This window comes from Lonchura striata, chromosome 18, assembly GCF_046129695.1.
Source record: "Lonchura striata isolate bLonStr1 chromosome 18, bLonStr1.mat, whole genome shotgun sequence".
NCBI classification, from domain to species: Eukaryota; Metazoa; Chordata; class Aves; order Passeriformes; family Estrildidae; genus Lonchura; species Lonchura striata.
The window spans coordinates 4889656-4910478 of NC_134620.1; the positions used below are offsets into that span (position 1 = coordinate 4889656).

Genomic DNA, 20823 nt, shown 5'->3' on the forward strand with positions numbered 1-20823 from the left:
TAGTGACAGGATACATCTGAAATTGCCCACTTTTCATTCAGCTCTTGCACACCATGCCTTTGGCTACTCTGGGATGTGGGCTTGACCGAGCGTGGCTCGTGCATTCCCCTGGACATTAGCTGTGCAAAAAAACACTGATAAATTCAGGGCTATGCACTTCCCTGTTGTCATCCTTTAATGTCCTCTGTGGTGCACTAAGCCAATACATATGTGTGAGCCCAGTATTTTGCAGTAGGAAATGCAGGCTCCCTTTGAGGAGTTTCCCGTGTAGCCACAGTGCTCCTCAGATGCCCGTTCCTTCTTTTCCAGCAATCCCCCTCACTGCGTATGGACCGATGGCAGCAGCAGCGGCTGCAGCGGCCGTGGTGCGAGGGACAGGTAACTCCACTTTCCTCCCCAGCACGGGTCCTGCCACAGAGGTTTGCCAAGGGGCTGCGGGAGGGGGGGTGGGACGGGGTTGCATTTTTGGGATCTTCACTACGTAGTTCTGCTGCCTGCTGTAGGTTCCACCCCCAGTCGCACCGGTGGGTTTCTGGGCACCACCAGTCCCGGGCCGATGGCAGAGCTTTATGGAGCAGCCAACCAGGACTCAGGGGTCAGCAGTTACATCAGCGCTGCCAGTCCAGCCCCGAGCACCGGCTTTGGACACAGCCTAGGGGTGAGTGCTCCCTGCGCCCTCTGCAGAGGGAGGGAGATGGGGAGTGGGCTCTGTCTCCATGTGGTGAGGGAGGTGAGCAGCAGCAGGGGGCCCCCTCAGCCCACAGTCTGTTTCCTAGTTCTGAAATACCACCCACTGCAGGATTGGCTGTGCTACTGCTGAGCCTCAGACCTAGATGGATGGTGCAGAGTGCAGCAGCTTGCTTGGAGCCCACATGCTTAGTTTCTGCTGGCTCTCTCTGATCACCACACAAAGTCCTGATCTCCAGTCCTTTCCCTAATCTAGCTCTGGCTTTCCAAGAGCCCATCTTGGCCCTGATACAGCATTCTCCAGGGCAATGTGATCTTTAGATCTGGCACCTCCAAGTGAAAACATTTACTCTGTCATCTGGGCCATGACTGAATTTGTTGTGTTAGCAATTCTTCTTCACTGTTCTTTTGTTTAAGAGTTGGGTTTTAACTCTTTCTTCACAGGGTCCCTTGATTGCAACAGCTTTTACCAATGGGTATCACTGAAGCTGGGGACCAAGGAGGCAGGAGGTAAGACAGCTTTGAACAGTAACAGGTAATGAGAGAGAGGAGTGAGGTTCTGAGCTGGTCCCTGTGCTCTGGCTCTCAGCTGAAGCTGTGAATGTTGCTGGGGAGGCTCCATGGCCTGGCCCAGCCTGTGGGAGGAGTCCTGTGGGCAGCCTGAGCTCTCTCCTGAACCAGGAGGCTTGGCAGGTTGGGTTCCTACTGAACGCTCCCCAGGCTGGGAGTGGAGAGTGTCTTAGCAACTGGCACAAAGAGGAAGAAAATGAAGCACTGACAAAAAGAGAGAACATCTGCAGGGTTGGCCAGAGTCACAACCCTGTGGTGATATAAGAGACAAGCTTGGCTCTTCTGTGTGGCTGGGGAAGCCTTCACCATGAGCTGGTTGTTCTCACTGCTGCTGAGACCAGTCTCTGGGAAGTGAAGTTTTTCATCTCCTACCTGGGAGAAGGGCAGAAGGACAATCTGATGAGTTCTGGTATTGGTCCTTGAATTGGCTGAGAGGGAACTAGTGAATAGTCTTTGCTTTGCAAATGTGACTGAAGTTAGCTGGCTGAACATTAAAAAAAAAAAGAAGTAAAAAGCAGCTTTTTAAAAAGGAGGGCAAAAACTGGAGGGAACAATGTCCACAGACAGGAGCCCATGGCAGCCTGGCAGGGCTGGACTGAGCTGAGTGCTGGGGAAATGACTGGACTCTGCTATGTCCCAGCTCTCACAGGGACCAGGCCACGTGGTGTGTGGGACTTGTTTCCAGGCCTGCACATTGCCATTGGAGACAGAAACATCTCTGCCATGCCCTGTCCCTCTGCCAGCCATGTGCAGAACAAGACCATGTTGGGGCAAAGTTTGGGTATTGGGTGTTTCTGTCAGATCACACCAGAAGAAAACCCCAGGAGGAAAGTTGTGGTTGTTCTAGACCCTGTCCCTTCCCTCCCCTGCTGTTCCCCGCAGATTCCCCAGTGACCTAACCGAGGACAGTGCGTGGCTGGAGGACCTGGTGAGCCTCGGGGGATGAGCCAAGGTTACCTTTCTCTTGAATCAAACTGCACACTGCCGGCTGGCTGCCAGGCTCCTGCCGCCCTGCCCGATCTCTCCCTTTGACCAGACCACACTGGACTGAACCCGAGGAGATCATCTCGCTTTCCTACTAACCACCGACGGTTTACGCTTCCCCCTCCCTGCCCCCAGCCCACTGATTCTTCTTTTATTTATTTTATTAGCTGTTAGTTTTATTTTTTATTTTATTTTTTTATCTTTTTTGGGGGCTGCCCCTTCTTTTTGTTGTTTGCTCTTTCCCGAGCTAGTAGACATATTTTATGAATTGGCTTTGTGATTGTGTTAGGTAGTTTTCATTGAGGAGTATTTTTATTTGGCTTTCAAACTGTTTGAATATTTTCAACTCTGTTGTTGTTGTCGTCAGTGTTTTTAAAGCACGGTATGTAACAAGAATGCAGTTCTGAAGGGAAGAAAGAGACAGAGAGAGAGAGAGCAAAGGCTGAGAGGAACTGCTGTATTTCTATTTTTTTTAAAGAAACTGTTTTTAAATGTTTCTGTTTTGTAAATGTGAGGCTTTGAAAAGTGTGAAACTCCAAGGATCCGAAAACGTTGGACATCGCTATGGAACAAAACAAATGTATATTTTGCTAAGTGAAAAACACTATCCTTACAGCTGAAAGATTTTTTTTTTCCTAGGTTTAGTTTTATGTGGGGTTTTCTTTTTCCTCCTGTATTATATGTAAATATCGTGAGCTGAACCTGGCTGCTGCCTGCAGCCTGGCTCCAAGGAGCAGCTCCAGGTCCTGGACTTGGTGCCGCAGCGTGAGCAATACTCTCCAGCAGAATCCTGACAGGACTTTGTTCTTTTTTTGTACACCTTTTACTGTAACATTTTAAGACCTCTGATGAGATGAGATGAAAGGGGGGCGGGGGGCGGGTGGGGTGAAACGTACCAGCCATCGGCTGTTTTGCTGAGCGGGTTAAAGCTGCTTCCAATTGCTTGATGTACAGACTCCATCCCTGGGCTCCGTAGCACCGGCTCTGGGCTGGCTTAGGGAAAGGGCTTTGCCGCCGTTGCTTGTCTTGGTTACTTTGAAAGGAATTCACTCTCCAAACTTTATCGCTTGCGTCAAGATTTCCTGGGAAAGGGGATCCTCCTCTGGAGGCGAGGGTATCTGAAGGGATGTCAGCCAGGGGAGGTTTGGGTAGTCGTTCTCTGAAGGGCAGGGCTCTGGGATGGGGATTCATTAACAGGGGAGAAAAGCATTAGGGTGGTGATTTGGGGGCGGGTTAAGGGCTTCTCAGGGATTATATGAATTATAGAATTGCAGCTTCCCGTTTGCTTTACTCTGTGTTCTGAAGACTGTGGGAATTTGTCCGTTGTCCTGTGCGGGGTGATCTGGTCCCTTCTCCAGAACCTGCTAGAGCTTCCCCTGGTATGGTCCAGGCCTCTGCCAACCAGCACTCTGCAAGGGGAGGCCTCCAGCAGGAATACATGGGGCAGGTTTGGGTCTGGATTTCAGTGAACCAAAGACCTTGTTAAGGGGGGTGATTAAGCCTTTTATTAAGATGCAGCCAAACTCTTTTCCCAGGGAAATAAAAGCTTCATCTTAAGTTTTAAAAATCATTCCCTCTCTTCCCCCAAACTGAGCCCCTGTAAAGGAGATGGGCATTTAGAAAAGGACTGGGAGGGCCACAGTGCCCACAGGGCCCTTTTTCTCTTCTATCTCTCCCCCATCTGCTGGAACTTGTCCTGACTTGGGCGATGCGTTTGGAGAGTTCTGTTTAGGTAAGAAGGTACTTAACAGATCAGTACTGAAAACACAAAGCAATAATTTTTGTTACTGAGACAAGAGTCTGTATGTCTGTTTTTTTAAATATTTCCTAATTAAAGAAGAGCTGCATTTTATTGGGTTTATTTTTATTCTATATACTTCAAATTTGGGTCTGCGGACAGCGCTTTCCTCCCTCTTGGTGTATGCGCTGAGCTGCTTCCGTGCCCCCTCCAGACATCCCGGGCCAGCTGTGCTGCTGCTGGGCTGTGAGTCACTCTCTGGCCACTGCCTGGAGGCTGGGGCTCTGGTTTCAGGGTGGGCATTTTTTTAAAAAAGAAATAAAGCTGTGTTTTTAAGCCAGTAAGTTATTACACTCCAGTGTTTGTTCTCTCCACACCTGTAACCCTTTTTCCAGATTTCAGTTTTAAATTCCTAATAAATTATTTGAAAACTGTCCTTCTCTGTCATTATTTGAGGGCATGAGGTTTTCCAGTGGGAGAGATTTCTGGGCCTGCAGGAGTTGCATCCTGCCTTAAGGATAAAAGCCCCAGGCAGGTCTCTGACTTGTTTTGCTCCCATACTTTGGCAGTGGACAGTTTATAATGTAAGGCAGATCTGGTTTTAGTAGAGATTGTGTCTCTTTACATAACAGAGGTTTTGTGTAAGTATTTGTAGGTTCAGAAAAGGAGATAATGTGGTGCTTACAGGTTTAGCACATACCCTGGATTAAATTGACTGTGGTGGACCAAGGAAGTAAAATGTGGAGATCGGAAGACAAAAGAGAGAAACAGACAAAAGAGAGAAAGAAGTATTTTAACAGTGTGCAATAGTAGGGAGCTCTGCAACAAGGCTTATAAAAAAGTCTTTAAAATAATTTAAGGCTTAAGCCTATGAATTGGAACCAGTTATAGGTTGGAATGTGCTCACAAGTGTACCAAGGTACCAGTGGCTTTGTATACAGTACAGTTGGGGGAAACCAAAAATAGCATTGGTGGAAAAATCTACCCTGCTGGTATTTTTCTCATGAGGCATTCTTGTAATACTCATGTGCTTGCTTTCCCACGCTTGGTGATCCTTTTGTTGAGCTAAAAATGTAGGAAATTGTTGACTTACGATTTTAAAAGGGACAGTTGACTGGAAACTTTCTAGGAAACATCAATAATACATCAGATACTGAGAACAGAGGAAAAAGGAACCAGACTCCTAAGTTTCAGGTAAGAAAACAATTTTTTTTAAAATGAAAAAGTTAAAAGTGGAGAAGATAAGAGAACTCTTAAGTGGATATTGAAAGGAAAGTTGGCAGATTGATCTGTGGGCAAAAGACAAAATTGTTTTTTTATGAACTAACTGTGGTACAGTTTGTCCTTTACATCAGCCTTTAATGTTTGTTCAACAATTGGTTAGAACACTGAGAATCTTAAATCAACTCAGCATCTGCTCAGCTGTAGGTAACCCACGAGTGGGGAGCCCCAGAATGGGAGTGATGGAAGAGATCAAAACAGAATGGATCTGGTTGTTCAGCACCATGTCTAGCCTTACCTAGATGTCCTATGGGTATGTCAACATCCACCGGGTCCTGCGGTACCCTGGTGTAGTTTCAGACCCTATGAGGAGGAAGGTGTCCCCATCACCCCTTTTGGAAGCTACTGGTGGGATGTGAGCCCAAAGCTTCCTGCATGAACACCCTGGTGTATTAGGCTGTTGCAGAAAGGTGGCCTTTGCGTCCTCCTCTGCTCTTAAAAGCTGAGGGTTTGTTTGGTGCTTTGGAAATCAATGCAGACGTGACAACCATGTCTAGGAACCATATCTTGAGTGTGTAAAAATGGCAAACCCATAGCCCTGAAAATGCCAGAGCCTCTGGGATCTAGATATGAGTGCAGTGTTTTTACTTACCCCTGACTGATTCCAGGAAGAATTTTCTTACCCATTTTTTGAGCTTCTTTCAAGGTTCCCAACTCTCCTCATCCCATGGCGTAGAAAACCAAGGTTCTTAACTGAGTTCTGCATTGGTGTTGGAGAAAGAGAAACTGCTCTAAGTCACTGAAGTCTGCTGTGTATGTTGAAACTTCTAAGCCTGCTTTATTTCCAATGTAGATTGCTTAAGGCCACATAAAACCAGATACTACTACTTGTTTAAGCCACCTAAAAGTTTTCCAGGTCACTTGGCTGCTATTTCTTGCCTATTAGTAACCTCCTTCTCCTCTGTGGTTTTAAAGTAAAGAATAGCTTGATTTTTTTTTCAGTTGAGCTCATGCCAAATGGTCATTTGATGTGAGTGGGCAACCTGTATCTTATTCTCTGAATTATACCAGGAGAACCCATGGAGAGATACAGTATTAATGATACGTGGTATACCGTAAAAAGAGATTGCAAGTATTAGTGGCAGGTAGTTATTAGTGTGTCAGAAACTCCCAACTTAACTACCATACTGCCATTATTTTTTAGTAGCAAGCCCTTAAAAATATCCAGATCTTCAGGATGACTTCTAATAGTAGTACTACAAGAATTTAATAGCAGAAATCTAGAGAGCAAATATTTGCCTTTCGGGCTTTTATGGATTTAACTCAATTGGCCTTCAACTGGTCACGCCACAACCTGCCACCCACAGCCTCCGATGGAAGAAATCTGCATTTAGTAACATAAATACTGGCTGTTTTATCTCATACCCATGTCAAGGTGAGCCTGTTGTATAAAGACTCATTTCCTTTAGCACCAGTGTTTGTGTCAAGAGCTGCGAGAATGAAGTTCCTGGCCCTGCTTTTCCTGCTGTCAGGTAGGTGTGGGTGTCCTTGTCCTGGCGCTGGTAACCCCAAACCTGACTCTAACCACGCTGTGTCTCTCCCCAGTGGGCGCAGCCAGCGCCGACGTCTCGCTCCGGGCCGTGTGGCTGTTCCGCAAAATGATCAAGTGCACCCTGCCCCAAAGCCACCCACTGCTGGAATTCAACCACTACGGCTGCTACTGTGGCCTGGGGGGCAGCGGCACTCCAGTGGATGAGCTCGACAGGTTTATAAGACTGCTTTTACAAACCTCTTTCCTTGCTTGTACTTTTCTGCTTCAGCTTCATCTCACCTGGCTCTGCCTATGAATGTTAACAAAACTCTCTGGCTGCTGTGAAGGAAGCTTTCTTTGACAGATGGATTCAGGGGAAAAAGAATCTGATGCCTAAGATAAAATATAATTACAGTAGCTCTTCTCTTCTGTGGCAGCACAGTGTGATCATTCCAGCATTTTTTTGCAACAGTGCTGGGCCAGCAGCACGGATGCAACTCTGCACACTCTGCCTGATGCTTGACCATCAACACATACAGGCTGGGCTGCAAAATGCTAGGAAACGGCATGGGCAACTTAGAGACACACAAATCTGGCAGCCAAGCCTTGGATTGTGTTGGCTGAGAGCTTGTCAGCTACCAGGCACTGAGGGGAAGTGTAAACACTGGCTTTTGCTTTTCTGGTGCTTAACAGACAACTGTGAAGATGCTCCCATAAGTACATATGGACTATGAGCTGGCACAACTGTATCCCTTTGAGGTCCTTTGTGTCTGCCCTCCTATCGCTGGCTATGTTTTTTTTTTATTGTCAAGAGCCTTGTCAAAGCAAATCTAACATATTTGTGTGTCTTACAGGTCTGTTGAACCTGTGATTCTGGTATTTTCTAACCTTTTTCTCCTTGTTTCCCAGGTGCTGCCAAGTACATGATAACTGCTACAAACAGGCAATGAAAATGGAATCCTGCAAATTCCTCCTGGACAACCCCTACACTAAGCTGTACGACTTCAGCTGCTCTGATAAGCAGATCACGTGTAGCAGTATGTCCATTTCCACTTCACTCCAGATGTTCTCCAGCCTCTCTTAGGACAGAGCAGGGCTGTGTTACACTCACACCGCTGGGGCAGGAAGGCACAGTGCAAGTTCTCGCCAGGGGACCTGGTTGTCAGAAAGAGGGCACCTCACACAGGCACTGGAATGAGTATTTTCTATATAATCCACAATGTAAGGTTTGTGAAGATATACGGTACAGCAGAATACAGAGAAGCCTGTCTTGTCTTCAGGGGATTGAGTACTTTTCTGGGAGGTCTTCTAATGGCAGTATCCAAGACATCAGCACGTTAACTCGGCATTGTTTCTGCCAGAAACCTCTGATGAATAGTGGAGACTTTACAGGGCTCTGAACGGAGGTAAAGAGCAGAGAGGTTGGCAAATAGGGCTGCAGTGAAGGGGCAAAGGGGCAAGGAGAGAGATGTTTGGCAGAACACACAGCTTTGGGGGCAGTGGGTTAGTGTGCACCCCCAGAACGATGGCAGCAGTGAAACGGGTGCACCGTGACAACAGAAATGCCAGCCCGAGCCACTGCAGCGCCTGGCGAAGGAGTCGCGGGCTCTGACCGCTCCTCTCTCTCCTCCAGGCGAGAACAACGAGTGCGCCATGTTCATATGCAACTGCGACCGGACCGCTGCCATGTGCTTCGCCAAGGAGCCCTACAACCCCGACCACAAGAACCTAGACACCGACAAATACTGCAAATAATCGCCTCCATATGCCTCAGGGCGGCCGCAGGGCCAAATAAACAAATGAATAACCTAAACCGACACTCCTGGCAGCGGCTCACCACCGCGCTGAGGGGACGGGGCGGTGTGAGGGGAGGGAAGCCCCGCCCCCTGCCCTGTGCGGCGCCTCCGCGCTCGCTGATTGGCCCTTGGAGGCGGCGGGGGCGGGGCGCACCTGCGCGCGTGCCCCGCCCCTCCCCTCAGGTACCTGCGGGGGCTGCTGAGGGGCGGCGGCGGCTTCCCGCCCTCCCCGTGCCGCGGCCAATCGGGGCGAGCGTCCCTGCCCGCCCTCACCTCGCCGGGGCCCCTCAGCGCGCCCTTCCCGGCCGCCCTCACCTACCCGGGACCCCTCAGGGCGCCCTTCCCGGCCGCCCTCACCTACCCGGGACCCCTCAGGGCGCCCTTCCCGGCCGCTCTCACCTCCCCGGGACCCCTCAGCGCACCCTTCCCGGCCGCCCTCACCCTCCCGGCCGCCCTCACCTCGCCGGGGCCCCTCAGCGCGCCCTTCCCGGCCGCCCTCACCCTCCCAGGACTCCTCAGGGCGCCCTTCAAGCCTTCCCTCAGCCGCCCTCGCCCCGGGCTGTCCCTCTTGCCCGGGGCATCGCTGTGTGAGGGTCTTGAGTTTGGTGCTCCTTTCTCCTGAGGGTCTCCTGTGTGCTTCCTGTTCCCAGTCAGGAGCTGCGGAGGAGGTAATGTCAGCCTGGAAGGCAGGCAGCCCCTCTGAGGGACGAGTATCTGCCCCACTATCCCAGCCCTGCCAAGGTCCTGTGCCAAAGCTGCCCCCCACCCTTGGTACCGGTTTTGCTGGCAGATGTTTTTGGAGTGAACTCCTGGGGGAGGTCTACACACACACCCTGCTTGTTGACAGGGCATGACGAGGGCTCCGGTTTATCATCAGAATGAACTGTTCCCAAACATGGAGCAGACTCCAAGGATGTGAGAGTGCTCTGGGAAATGAGAAACAAATGGGGAAGGAAGAAGCTGGCTTGGTATGTTATTGGAAGGTATTTGCAATGTCTTCCTTCTGAAATGCATCTTTGACAGCATTTGAATGATATTGAGAAAGGATAGAGAATTGCATTTAGTTCTTCTTTTCCTTGAAAAGGGGAGGGGATTGTGTCACAGCCGGACATTCCACTTTATGGTAGATTGAGTCCTGTTTTGTTGCTTATTTTTCCTCAGGTGTTTGTATATGTGAATTTTCCAGAAACTTTGAGTGCATGGAGCCCTCCATAGAAATCTTGAGGATCCTGGATGTGATCCTATCATATGGCCAAAATGAATCATTCATAGGGCTAGAGGAGCAAGATGAGGTCTCTCTCACTCACTAGCTCAGATTCCCTGAAATTATTGTTTGTAGAACAGTAAAGCTCCTAAGTAAATGTTATTAAAATCCCTTTGTGATAAACCTCATTGTAGAGAAAGAAAGTAAAATATCATCACTATCTGGAAGGACACTGCAGTTTTGAGCTGTATTATCATAAGTAGGGAACATTGCTGGGGTGCATTGGAAGCATTTCAGAAACAGTATTAATTTTGCTTGCAACAGGACTATAGATTTAAAGTGAGCAGTATATACTCTGAGGTGAGCGAATACTTCTGGCATTCAGCATTTGGAGCATGCTAGCATTCTGTAGATAAACCCCATAGATAGATAAATTGATTCCATATCTGTCTTACTCCATACAGATTTTATAAGCCTGCACTTACATTTGGTCCCTTCTAATTTCCATGCTGCTTTGATGGTGTGGAAGACCCACCATTGAATCCAAACATTCCCCATCCATAGGGAGCCTTCCCACATAATGCAGAGTTGTCAGGCCCTAATGAAGGGCACAGGTGGGGAGGCTGAAGGGGGTGTGCAAAGCTCCTCATTAGGGCTTTGAGGAACATTGTGGGAAGTGTAGGAGCAGGGCTAGTGACTGCTTGAACTGCCGGGGTAGGGGATTTCAAGGAGTGCCTGAAGATCTACCATGCTGGCCTGTACTTCTGTTCCAAACTAGAAAGGGATTGGCTGGAACACAAGGTATCCCTGTGCTCAGCGAGGAGCTCTGACACCCCCAGGATGCTGGAGGGAGAGCAGCTCCGTGGACTCACTGCAGAAGTGAAGTCTCAGTCTCTTTTCTCTATTGTTTTTCTCTATGCCAAGGTTTTTCACTCTCTGCAGGAAGAGCTGAATTACTTTACATGGACATTGCACAGATGAAAAAGAGTACTCCAGCTGAGGTGAGACATGCAGAAAGCAAACAATTCTGCTGATGGAAATGATGTGTGAGTTTCTGTTTGGGCCTGGAACCCATTCGAGACACTCGCACTGTTGCTTGTCCCATTCAGGCTCAGCTTCTCTTTTTCTCTGCCATTGTCTAGTTAGTAGTGCAGAAGGGAAGAACTCCACTGGGGTGCCTTTCCTTGGTGGGAAGGAAGATGACAAGGAGCTGCACACAGAATTGCAGGAACAGTCTGGAACAGTGGTTTTAAAGCCCATTTGGCTTGACTTTGCTGTTTCCCTGTCTGCTGCAAAGGCTGAGAAAGTGTGACATCCAAGGCAGTCACAGGGCTTCGAAGAAGCACACTCTAGGTGGTAGATTTAGTCACCTTCACTCCACTCTCCGTTGAACCCCCCAAGTTCTCCATGCCCAGGGTTTTGGGTAATTCTCCAGAAGTAATGAACAAGCAGGTGTGTCAATTGGAGCAATCTGACTGTAAGGTGTGGGAGGCTGCACTTACACCACAGGCACCAAACCTCTGGGACATCTGCATTCTGTGCTGCCCTCACTGGAGCTCAGTATGTGAAATACCTTCCTCAGGCTGCTGGACTCTATTACAGTTTGCTCTGAGAATTTGCCCAGAAACAAAGACAAGATTTGCCAAATAGGAAGTAACTTTTATTTGCTTTGTGTAACTCCAACCCCACTTTAAGAGGAGCAGAAGAAAAATCCATTGTAAGATACTCTCAGCTCCTCTATCCAAGCTTCAGGAGGAACAGCTGTAAGAAAAAGAAAAGAGCAAAAGCTGTTGATTCAGCTAATTTAATGTTGTGGTTTTTGGTGTAGGAATTTTAGGCTCTCTCAGGCATTTCTCATGTGAGTAAACTTAATGTTTAAGTTAAGGTGAATATGTTAAGAAGTGCTCTGATCCTGTTCTACAAGAGGTCAATTTTAGTAGTGCTGGATCAACTTAGCAGAAAAGAGAAGGAACTTCTTCATCTCAGCCTCATTGTTGTTGTACATATGCTCATTACCATATAGTAATAAACCAGGCACAGGAAATTTACTGTTATGTTCATTTATTCTAAATCATTGTTCTGGTGGCTTAAAAGTACCAATCAATGGGGAATTGGAGTAATGACTCATCTGAGACTGATCCTGAAGAGACATCCTGACTCCTCTCCCACAGGCTCAGCTGCAGAACTGGAGGAGGCAGGGGTAGACGTGGGAGGTTTAGTTACCTGTCACAGAACTTGTTATAAGATTTAGACTGCTTGGCAATGCTCCCACCTTCTCAAAATGCTGGCTCTACTGGCACTGCACCAGCAGCCTCTGGTTTGGCACACCAATGTCGTCTAAGTTTCAAGGAGGAGGAGAAGATGATGTGGATAGCGAGAACCTCAGCCCCAGCTCCTCTGCTAAGGAGGCATCAGCATCTTTTCTTGCAGGAAAAGCCCCTACATGAAAACATGGTGTATGTGGAGATTCTGCTGTGCTTTAGGCAGGATTTGTGCAATAGCTTTGGTTGGTGGGATAGCTGTACTGCAGACATGACAGCTAAAGATGGAGAGAGATCTGTGAGCTTTGCTCACTGCCAAGCAGCAGAAACCTGAGTCATTGGAAAGTGGAGTCACCATGCAACGAGAGCAGAATGCAGGTGGGAGTCCTGAACTGCTCTTGCTTGGCTCCAAAGTGAAGCTGTCTCTCCTCTAACACAATACAGCCAAATCTTGAAATGTCTTATGCATCTTAATGCCCTCTACCTTCTGCAGAAATTGGATGCCTTATGTATGCCTTAGATTCTGTGCTTTATTTGCTCTCTCCTGGCATGGATTTGAATCGACAACAAAGCAAAAATAAACTTTGCATCCTGTGGTCAGTTGTCCTTGCTTTGCTACTTGACCTTTTAGCAGATGACTCTGGCATCCTTGTTTCCAATTGCTTGTTACAGTTCTTGCCAAAATATTAGTCCAGGACATGCTACTTGGAGTAGGTGGGGGCACTTGGAAAATTAAATCCTTCAGAGCTAGAAGAGGGGGAGTGGTAGTTTCATGAAGAAGGCCAGGTCAAAAAGTTAGTGTTCTAGTTTGTGCCAGGTTCTGTATTTTACTCTGGAAACAGTTTGATAGAGCTTGCAATACCATCCTAAGGATTAACAAAAAATCACTACCCAGTACTGATTGATTTCCTGTTAGGAGTGTGGAAATTGTACCTTTCAACAGAGATTATCTCCTGAGGGAGACCTATTGTACAGATTTAATTGTATTTCTCTCTTAATTCATCAGCTGCTAGTAATTACAACCTGCATTTTTGCAATGGAAAAACAAAGAATCTAAACTGGCTATTGAGAATGTACTTAAATCATGGGAGGGAGAGAAAATTACAATGCAAATAGTCTCAAACTTCTAAACAATTTTAGTTGCAGCTATTAGTTAATTAAATAACATCTTAAAAAATGTAACATCTGGAAAATGTAGTGGCCTCACTGAAAGTAGTGCTGGTCAGATTAGCTTCAAGTAATTCCTCTGGCATTTCAACAATATTTCATTTTTAAAGGGGTTGGATAGGAAGCAGTTTACCCTGTCAAACAACAGTTGAGAGAAATGCTGATTTCCCCTCCTTGCTGGAAGATGTCAGCCTTATAGTTTGTGCTTCCAAATAATCTGTTACAAAGCAGTACTCTTGTTCAGCTTCTATTTTGAACCTTCTTTTCTTGAAAGTGACCACTGCAGTTCCTCTTGCCTCCTTTTCCTCTTTGCACACTCTACAGTATGCCACCAGTGACACTGGATCCTCCAGCAGTCCCACATCGCCCTCCTGTGCTACAGCCTCAAATTACCTGGTCAAAATCCCTGTCCCCCCCTTCTCCTAGGATAATTATAAGAAAGGTATTTTTATCTCAGACATGGTAGTCCAATTATCCTATCCCACTGAATGAAAAGGCACTGTTTACAACGGCAAGGGAAGGCAGAAAAGTACTTTTTTTTCATCCTCATTCGGTTTCCCGAGACGTGGAGAGGTTTCAGTGGAGAGAACTGGTGAGGCTGACACGTGTGAGGCTTGCTGCCCTCTCCTGGTGCCCTCAGCGGCTGTGCACTGCGTCTCACAGCTGCCTCTTGGATTGGAGTTTTCCCCTTTCTGAGATCAGTCCTGCAGTTGAGGATAAAGAAGCTTTATCGACTGAATTGATGATTTTAAACAGCAGTGTTTGATTGGGATTAGCTGGACCAATTCAATCAGGAACAGCTTTTGAATTGTCAGTTGCAAAGGCAACGGTTGTAATCAGGTTCTCTGGAACTACAGGTGATCCCCTGTAGTTTCCTGATAGTAACAAATAGATTTGAATTCTACACTACTGAGTCTTCTGGATACTCCTACCCAATTCCTGGGAGTGCTAGCACTTACTATGTTTTTTGTTTATGATGATGGGAAACAGTATCATGGCCCATCAGAGCAGACCAATTACAGATTAAAATTTACATCTACTTTTTGGTGCAGTGAGTACATCTCAGTCTCAGCATTTGCTAGGAACCCATATTCTTACTCTGAAAGGTGACTGACCAGGGAAGGTACTCACCTTGTAAAAATAACTTTAATCCTGATAGCTACTGAAGCTCAGCTGGTTGGGTCACGTGCAAACAATCAAAGGCAGCAGCTCTCCACAGCGGGAATTCAGCTTTAAGGATGCAAAGTGATCTAACCTGGTGGGCCCAATGTTAAGGACTGCAATTGGCAGCTTCTTTTCCCGAGCAGCAAGAGCAAACCTGTAACCAGAGTACACCTGCAAAACAAAATTACAGGCAAATTAGGCAAAAGAAGAGTTAGAGAAATAAAATAAAATAGTTGTTGTTGGCAATGGGAAAAGGGCTGTACATACATATTACGTTAGACAGCTGTACTGAGCTCTGGTAGGAGTGCAGAGAATAGAACAGTTTTTAACCTCTCTCAGTGAAGGATTTGCAGTTTCACAGGAACTGAAACTTCAGAGCAGATTGAAGGGAAATGTCCTTGTCTTTTAGTAAATCTCTGCAGCAGTTTTTATTAGTTATCACAGGTACTTAAATGCTGCACTTTGATGGTTCCTGCATGGCCCAGCTTAGGTAGTACAAGAACAAACTTAAGGCATTTCAATCATTCCTGTACAGAGGATTATAAGCTTAGGAAGTGCAAGCTCAAGGAATTTGTATCCAGTATCCTGAAGCCAAGAGAATCACAATCAGGCAGCCTTGGTTTTTTCTCCTTCTGGGAGGTGTTAAGAGTAAGGGTTTTTTTATGTAATAGAACTTGTTCCTAGAAAAAATTATCTTACATAAACACCATTACAAAAGCTTCTATGGGTTTAGAAACCCCTGTTGTTTAGCTACCTTACCTTATAGATAAGAGGCTAGTGGAGAAAACACATGTGATACAAAGGACAATACCAAGCAGCAGAGATATTTCAGCTCTCTTATTGAGAAATGAATAAAGAATGAGAGGTCCTAAAACCTGGTATTTTACACAGTGTGCCATGAGGCCTAAAAAGCTAGCAAAGGCTAAAAATTTCAGGTAAAAAAATGTGAGGAATTAATTGTCTCATGTATCTTGTCTTTATGGACAATTGTGACCTGATGGAGGAGGCAGCAGAGAAAGGTCTGAATGGACCTATTTACAGCAACATGAAGTAGACTGGCAAGAGAGTGACAGGGAAGCCCAAACAGGTCATCCATAAAGCCAGATTCCAACCAAGGTAAAAATAAAATACAAAGAAGCTCTGCAAAGGCTGATCTGATCCACAAGCCATTTGTAGTCGTAAGCTGTGGCACCAAGGATCATTGCAGGCAGAGTAGCAGCAAAGTAGGAATGCAGTTTGGGAGGCAGACCTACTTACCTGCATAGAGGATCCTGCTACCAGCATGGAGTCCGATTCTGCCAGGCGTTGGTGTACAAAACGGACTTTTTCCTGGCTTACTGTGTCTCCAAAGAAGGTCACATCTGGCTTCAGGATTCCACCACATTTACGGCAGGCTGGGACTTGGAAATTGCGCACCTGCTCATCGGTCAGGAAGACATCCCCATCTGGAGCCACACCAAACGCTTCAGCTTTCCAAGTAGGATTCAGAGCTTCAAAGTGCTCCTGGAGCTCAGAACGCAAGATTCGGTCTCCACAGGCCAAGCAGAAAACCCTGAAATTCAGAGCAAAGTCTTAATGGAGAGTTTCATGTCAGCTGAAGATCTGTAGACTCTAACTTGTTCCTTAGGAGGCCTGTCATGATTTTCCACATTTATTTACCAAATAGTACAGGTCAAGGAGATGTCTTTCTACTCTGTTGCTTTGTAGGAATGCTCTAGAGGAAGTGCTTTCAACCCTGCTATGCATCCTCTCTCCCAGTCTATGCTGTGCTTTTTCATCTAGAAATTTTAGGTGATCCCAGACAGGCTGTAATGGCCCTTCTCAAATACACACATCCTATGGTCCCCTCATTCTCTTTTCTAAGAGGACATTTACTGTACCAAGGAAAGGGGAAATGGATGCAGGTTTCAAGGAAATGGATCCAAATAATGCTCCAAAAAATGGAGTGGTGGTCATGTTTCTTAAATACCATGCTGTGAACAGACACTGGCTTGTGATCTTTTTCTCTACCCTGGCCCAATACCACCTTTGTGCCTGTCATCTCCAGGAATGCAGTGTGGACATTTTGCCTCCTTTCTCAGCAGCTGACACTTCAGCTGCCTGTCAGTCACCACTGACAACCGCCCTGTGCCAGCAGCTGTACCTGTGTATGCAGCCGTGCAGCTCCGTCATGCGCTGGCTCCCAGCTTTGGTGTGAAGGGCATCCACGTTCTGGGTCACCAGCCAGTGCAGCTTGCCCAGCTTCTCCCAGTCTCTCAGTACCAGGTGTGCCTTGTTTGGCTGGTGGGAGGAGAACTGGGGCCAGCCCACGAAGTTCCTTGCCCAGTAGCGCTGCCGGGCACTGGCGCTGCGGATGAACTCGGCGTGCTGGACCGGCCGTCTGTCTGTCCTGGCATAGAGCCCAACGCCCTCGGAGCGGTAATCGGGGATCCCTGACTCTGTGGAGATTCCAGCTCCAGTCATTACAAACAGCCTCTTGGAGTTAGAAACAAAGTGCTGCAGCTCCTCCACTTCCGCAGGATCTGGGGGAAGACAGGCTGGCACGAAAGTCAGGTTTGGAGAGGCTCTGGATATAGAACGGGATCTGAAATGATGCAGTCTGACAGCCCTGAAAACGCCAGACCACTTCCTGGCAGAGAACATGTTCAGCTAAAAGGCAAGAACAGAACACATGGCAGGTAAAAGGAAGCAAAAAGCACATCCTTAATGCCATTTGCTTGTGATTCTCTGGGAAATTATGCTGTTAAGTGTTCTTTGCTCTCTTTTTAGTAAAGAAACCAATTATTTTGGAAACATGAACTAAAGCCCACCATCTAAGTATGTTCTTTTGGAAGAGGGGAACACTGAGCACGAAGTTAACAACTCTGACTTGCAGGGTTGCTGTTCTACCCTGGTGTGAAGGCTGGCTGCCTGAGAGGACTTGTAAAGAGCCCAGAAAGGCCTGTGCATGCAAAGTCTTTGCCAGGTATATGCAGCAGGCCAGAGAGGAAATGGCAGGAAAGCCAAGCACCTCACCCCAGAGGCACTGGCTAGTTCCTCCCCAGAAGAGACCCTTGTTCTGCATTTTTAATTCTGCCTGCTCCAAATCAATCTTTTATATTTACCCCATTCTTACACATGTTGTAGGAAGGGAGAGAAAAACAGCCTTGAAATGTTTTTGGTTTTTTTTCCTGAACAAAGGCCTTGACTGAAGTTACTCCTGCGTGGGTGTTTTGGTTGGATTTTTGTTTTTGTTTTTTACAAAGACCTGGTGGAGAACAGGCCTTGAATGGGACTGAAGATGATTAGGGCACTGTCTAAATGCCTCTGACACCTCTTCTTCTGTGGGTGCCACCTCCCCAGAGACAGTGGGAAGTTGGACAGGCACTGCTTTGCTTCTCCAGCAGACACAGGGGCCTTCTGAGACAGAAGGGATCATCCAAAGTGTTTGGGGCAGAAGGAACAGCCTGGCAGGTAGGAATGGGAAGGACACCCTGCCTTAAGGGAGGAATGACATGCCCTGCTGGGGACAGGCAGGATGGATGGCTTTGCTGATTAAATCGCCTGGAATTGTGTGCGGGGCCTGTTGAGATGAAGGGATGGGTTTGGACTTTGATTTTGTTTGGGCTTTCCAGCAGTCTGCAGTTCTTTCTCCATTTCACTGTTTTAAAACTACTGGGCCTTGTACAAGATGTGGAAGACAGAGGAAGAACTTTATTTACTGATAAAAGGGGACGATCTCCTGAACACCTAAACTTTAGGGTATTTAAATATTGCTCCATTTACTGCAAGACCTAGTACTGGTGGGTAACTGAGGGCTTAGATACATCTGAAGTTTAGGTGTTGAGCTCCAAGCACTGTGATACCAAATTGTTGCCAGTTGCAAAGGGTAGATTTGGCTCAGTTAGCCTTCAGTTCTTAAAGCCTTTTGTCATCATCAGTTAAAATGCAGGGATGATTGGACAGACTCAATAGTCTGAATTGCTTTCTGTATCTAAGCAGTGATTCTGTTTGCAATGATTTTTGCTTTGTTTTGCTGTTTAGCAGGAGTTGTGTTGGGCATTCCCTCTAAAGAGGTTTAATTTCCCATATGAATTAATTAGAAGGGACAAAGTGTCCCAATAAACTAATTTGCTTTGAGAGTAACTCGTGTCGTAATGCTCCCCAAAGGCTCTTAAGCCAGCTTGATGGTAATTAAATTGCTTTAACTGATGAAAACTCTTCATTCTTGCCCCTTATCATCAAAAGATCTCTCAGAAGGAAATGTTCAGAGGTAAAATGAAATAGAAATGTAATAGGGGTTGGCCCACAAGAGAGAGAAAGGAAAAATTACAGATACATTTGAAAGCTGCTGTGAACCAGGTAAAGACTATGGAAGAGAAAATGTTAAAGGATGGAATGTTTCTTGTCAAATACGAAGCTGCTTTTAAAATGAAAGAAACACAACAACCAAAACACCTACTTTACATAACAAGTAAAACTCTTCAAACAAACCCACGGAGATCCGAGGCTAGAGTTTGTTTTTAGCACACACCCAAGATGCTCCACAGGAAAAGATCAGGCAAGGTTAAGGCAGAAGATAAACAGGATCCTACAAGCGGCTACAGGCCAGCAATCCAAAGGGACCCCCGCGCGTCTCCTGCGCTGGGCTAAGGGCGGGACGGGCGGCTGCTGGGAGCAGCGCCACCGGGAATAACGCCGATCGGGAATAACTCACCTCCCATGCTGCTGCCGCCCGGCCGCGGAAGGACAGGCCGGCCTGCCGGAGCGGAGCCCTCTGGGAAATGGAGTTCGCGGGGAAAAAGAACAGAGACTACAACTCCCATGCGTCAAAGGAGGGCGGAGGAGCGGCGAAAGGTGATCCCAACAACACCTGAGACAATTTGGAAACGCTGAGGGCTTCATAGCAGCTCTCAAAGAAACGTGGGAGGTTAAAATCCGAATTCGTTTGATGCAAATGCGTGTGATAGCTTTGATAAATGCATTGTAGATGTTTGTCCTTATAAAAGATGCGTTTTCTTTTAACTAATAATAACATGTTTTAGGCTTAAAATGTGACTAAATAAATTATGGAAGAAAAGTCCACTGAAGGCTGTCTAGCCTGGAAAATAGGGCAGTGCCAACGTCTGCTGCTAACTGTGCATCCTGGCAGGAGCCCATGTTTTTGCCTCTCTGCTTGGTGCAGGTTTCAGTCTCAATAGTCACCTGATAATTTGTTTAATTTGCCTGGCAATAAGGAGTTTGCATTCTGTTTTGTGTTTGTTTTGGGTTTTTTTTCCTTCTTTTTTGTTTTGTTTTGCGTTTGTGATTGCTTTGGGTTTTTGTTTGTTTGTGGTTTTTTTTTTTTTTTATTTTTTTTTTTTATTTTTTTTCAAATGAGGCTAATATTTCTGAGGAACGAACAATATAGGGAAGGCCAGACTGCTGTATGGTTGCAGCCTGATGCACTGGATGCCCAGCTGTCTTATAGACAAAGGGCTCTTTCTAAAGATTTAGCTCTTGCTAAACAGTTCAAAATATTGCAGAAAGTTTTAATCTTTTTTTTTTTTTTTTTTTTTTTCTCTCTTACAGTTAATTCAAAGACCAGGTGAGCCTGAGTGTCCGTGTAGCAATGTGTAATTCTGGGATCACAAGGAAGAAGCGCATCCTGCTCGCTTGTAGTGCAGTGCCACCCTGCCTGTTCCTCTGCCCTGGGCTTAGGTGTGGAGTGCAGCCTTGTTTTGGGCAGCGTCGTAAGTCTAAACGACTTTGAGTGATTTACACTTTAGGAGTTTAAACGTGTCTTAAACTGTTGGGTGATGACTGCTTTGGTGGCACCCGGCAGACGCCGTTTCTCCCTGCCGCTCCTCGAGCGTGCCCCGCCTTGTTCCGCGCGCTCCCTCCCGGGCTGGAAAAGCGATTTATGGCCAGTGCCCCCGGCTGGAGCAGCGCTCATTACCATAGTGCCCTCCCGGCAACCTCCGCGGGTCCCGGCGGTGCCACCGGCTCCCGCTCCATCCCTCCGTGGCCTCCCGGTGCATCCCCGGGCAGCGCAGGGCGGCGCGGGCGGCGGGCGGGGGCCGCGGGCGGGGGGCGGCGGCACCGACCGCACCCGCTCTGAGCGCGGCGGGGGCGCGGCGGCCGTGGGGCCGGCGGGGCGCGGGGTCAGGGCAGCCTTGCGCAGTGGCAGTATCGTAGCCGATGAGGGTATTCCGAGGCGCGATTATTGCTAATTGAAAACTTTTCCCAATACCTCGCCTTGACGACTTGAAATACAGTCGGCAACGGCAATTTTTGTGAGCCTCTTCGGAGGCGGATTCTGTGTGGTCAAAAGATAGACATATGGAATTAAATAAGTGGTTGTGGAGTTGAGGATCTCGGTGTTAGAAGTGGGGGTTGCTCAGCACTTTGGTTACTCCAAGTGTAATTTCACTGATCATTCCTCAGTCAGCACCTTTGAAACAAGCAGAGAACTGTTGATGTAAAAAGCGCTCAGTTTCTGAAGCCGTGTCTCCGGCTGGAGCAGGCGGGGGGATGCTCGG

At 47.2% G+C, this 20823-nt stretch overlaps 3 protein-coding genes and 1 non-coding gene across 9 annotated transcripts in view; 3 read left to right on the forward strand and 1 right to left on the reverse strand.

The window, feature by feature from the left end:
* MSI1 (musashi RNA binding protein 1) overlaps nt 1–4415 on the forward strand; it is a 30080-nt gene extending 25665 nt beyond the window's left edge. Inside the window, exons 12-15 of one of the 2 annotated variants that reach the window (XM_021549822.2) lie at nt 310–378; nt 486–658; nt 1132–1197; nt 2140–4415. In XM_021549822.2, coding sequence (XP_021405497.1) covers nt 310–378; nt 486–658; nt 1132–1173 — 284 coding nt within the window. In that variant the 3' untranslated portion in view covers nt 1174–1197; nt 2140–4415. The remainder of the gene's footprint in view (nt 1–309; nt 379–485; nt 659–1131; nt 1198–2139) is intronic. The other variant, XM_021549823.2, reaches the window with a different exon arrangement.
* A 617-nt stretch (nt 4416–5032) lies between these two features.
* On the forward strand, nt 5033–8544 carry PLA2G1B (phospholipase A2 group IB). 2 transcript variants are annotated; one of them, XM_021549836.3, is made up of 4 exons: nt 5033–5173; nt 6806–6965; nt 7641–7768; nt 8365–8544. In XM_021549836.3, the coding sequence occupies exons 2-4, from the start codon at nt 6859–6861 to the stop codon at nt 8484–8486; spliced, it is 357 nt and encodes a 118-aa protein (XP_021405511.1). In that variant the 5' UTR covers nt 5033–5173; nt 6806–6858; the 3' UTR covers nt 8487–8544. The 2 variants fall into 2 exon arrangements, with proteins under 2 accessions (XP_021405511.1, XP_077643426.1); XM_077787300.1 differs by having other exon boundaries at nt 5033–6965.
* A 2825-nt stretch (nt 8545–11369) lies between these two features.
* On the reverse strand, nt 11370–19062 carry SIRT4 (sirtuin 4). Of its 4 annotated transcripts, none has more exons than XM_031506230.2 (6): nt 19020–19062; nt 16467–16972; nt 15581–15875; nt 14291–14494; nt 13693–13863; nt 11370–11492 (listed from the first exon to the last, which is right to left on the reverse strand). In XM_031506230.2, exons 2-4 carry the CDS (start codon nt 16964–16966, stop codon nt 14342–14344), a joined length of 948 nt encoding a protein of 315 aa, XP_031362090.1. In that variant the 5' UTR covers nt 16967–16972; nt 19020–19062; the 3' UTR covers nt 11370–11492; nt 13693–13863; nt 14291–14341. The 4 variants fall into 4 exon arrangements, with proteins under 4 accessions (XP_031362090.1, XP_077643272.1, XP_031362091.1 ...); XM_077787146.1 differs by having other exon boundaries at nt 13293–13863; XM_031506231.2 differs by lacking the exon at nt 13693–13863.
* A 1391-nt stretch (nt 19063–20453) lies between these two features.
* Nucleotides 20454–20594, forward strand: LOC116184203 (U4 spliceosomal RNA). The gene has a single exon (XR_004148959.2). It is a non-coding gene; the product is annotated as a U4 spliceosomal RNA (small nuclear RNA).
* The last annotated feature ends 229 nt before the right edge of the window (nt 20595–20823 follow it).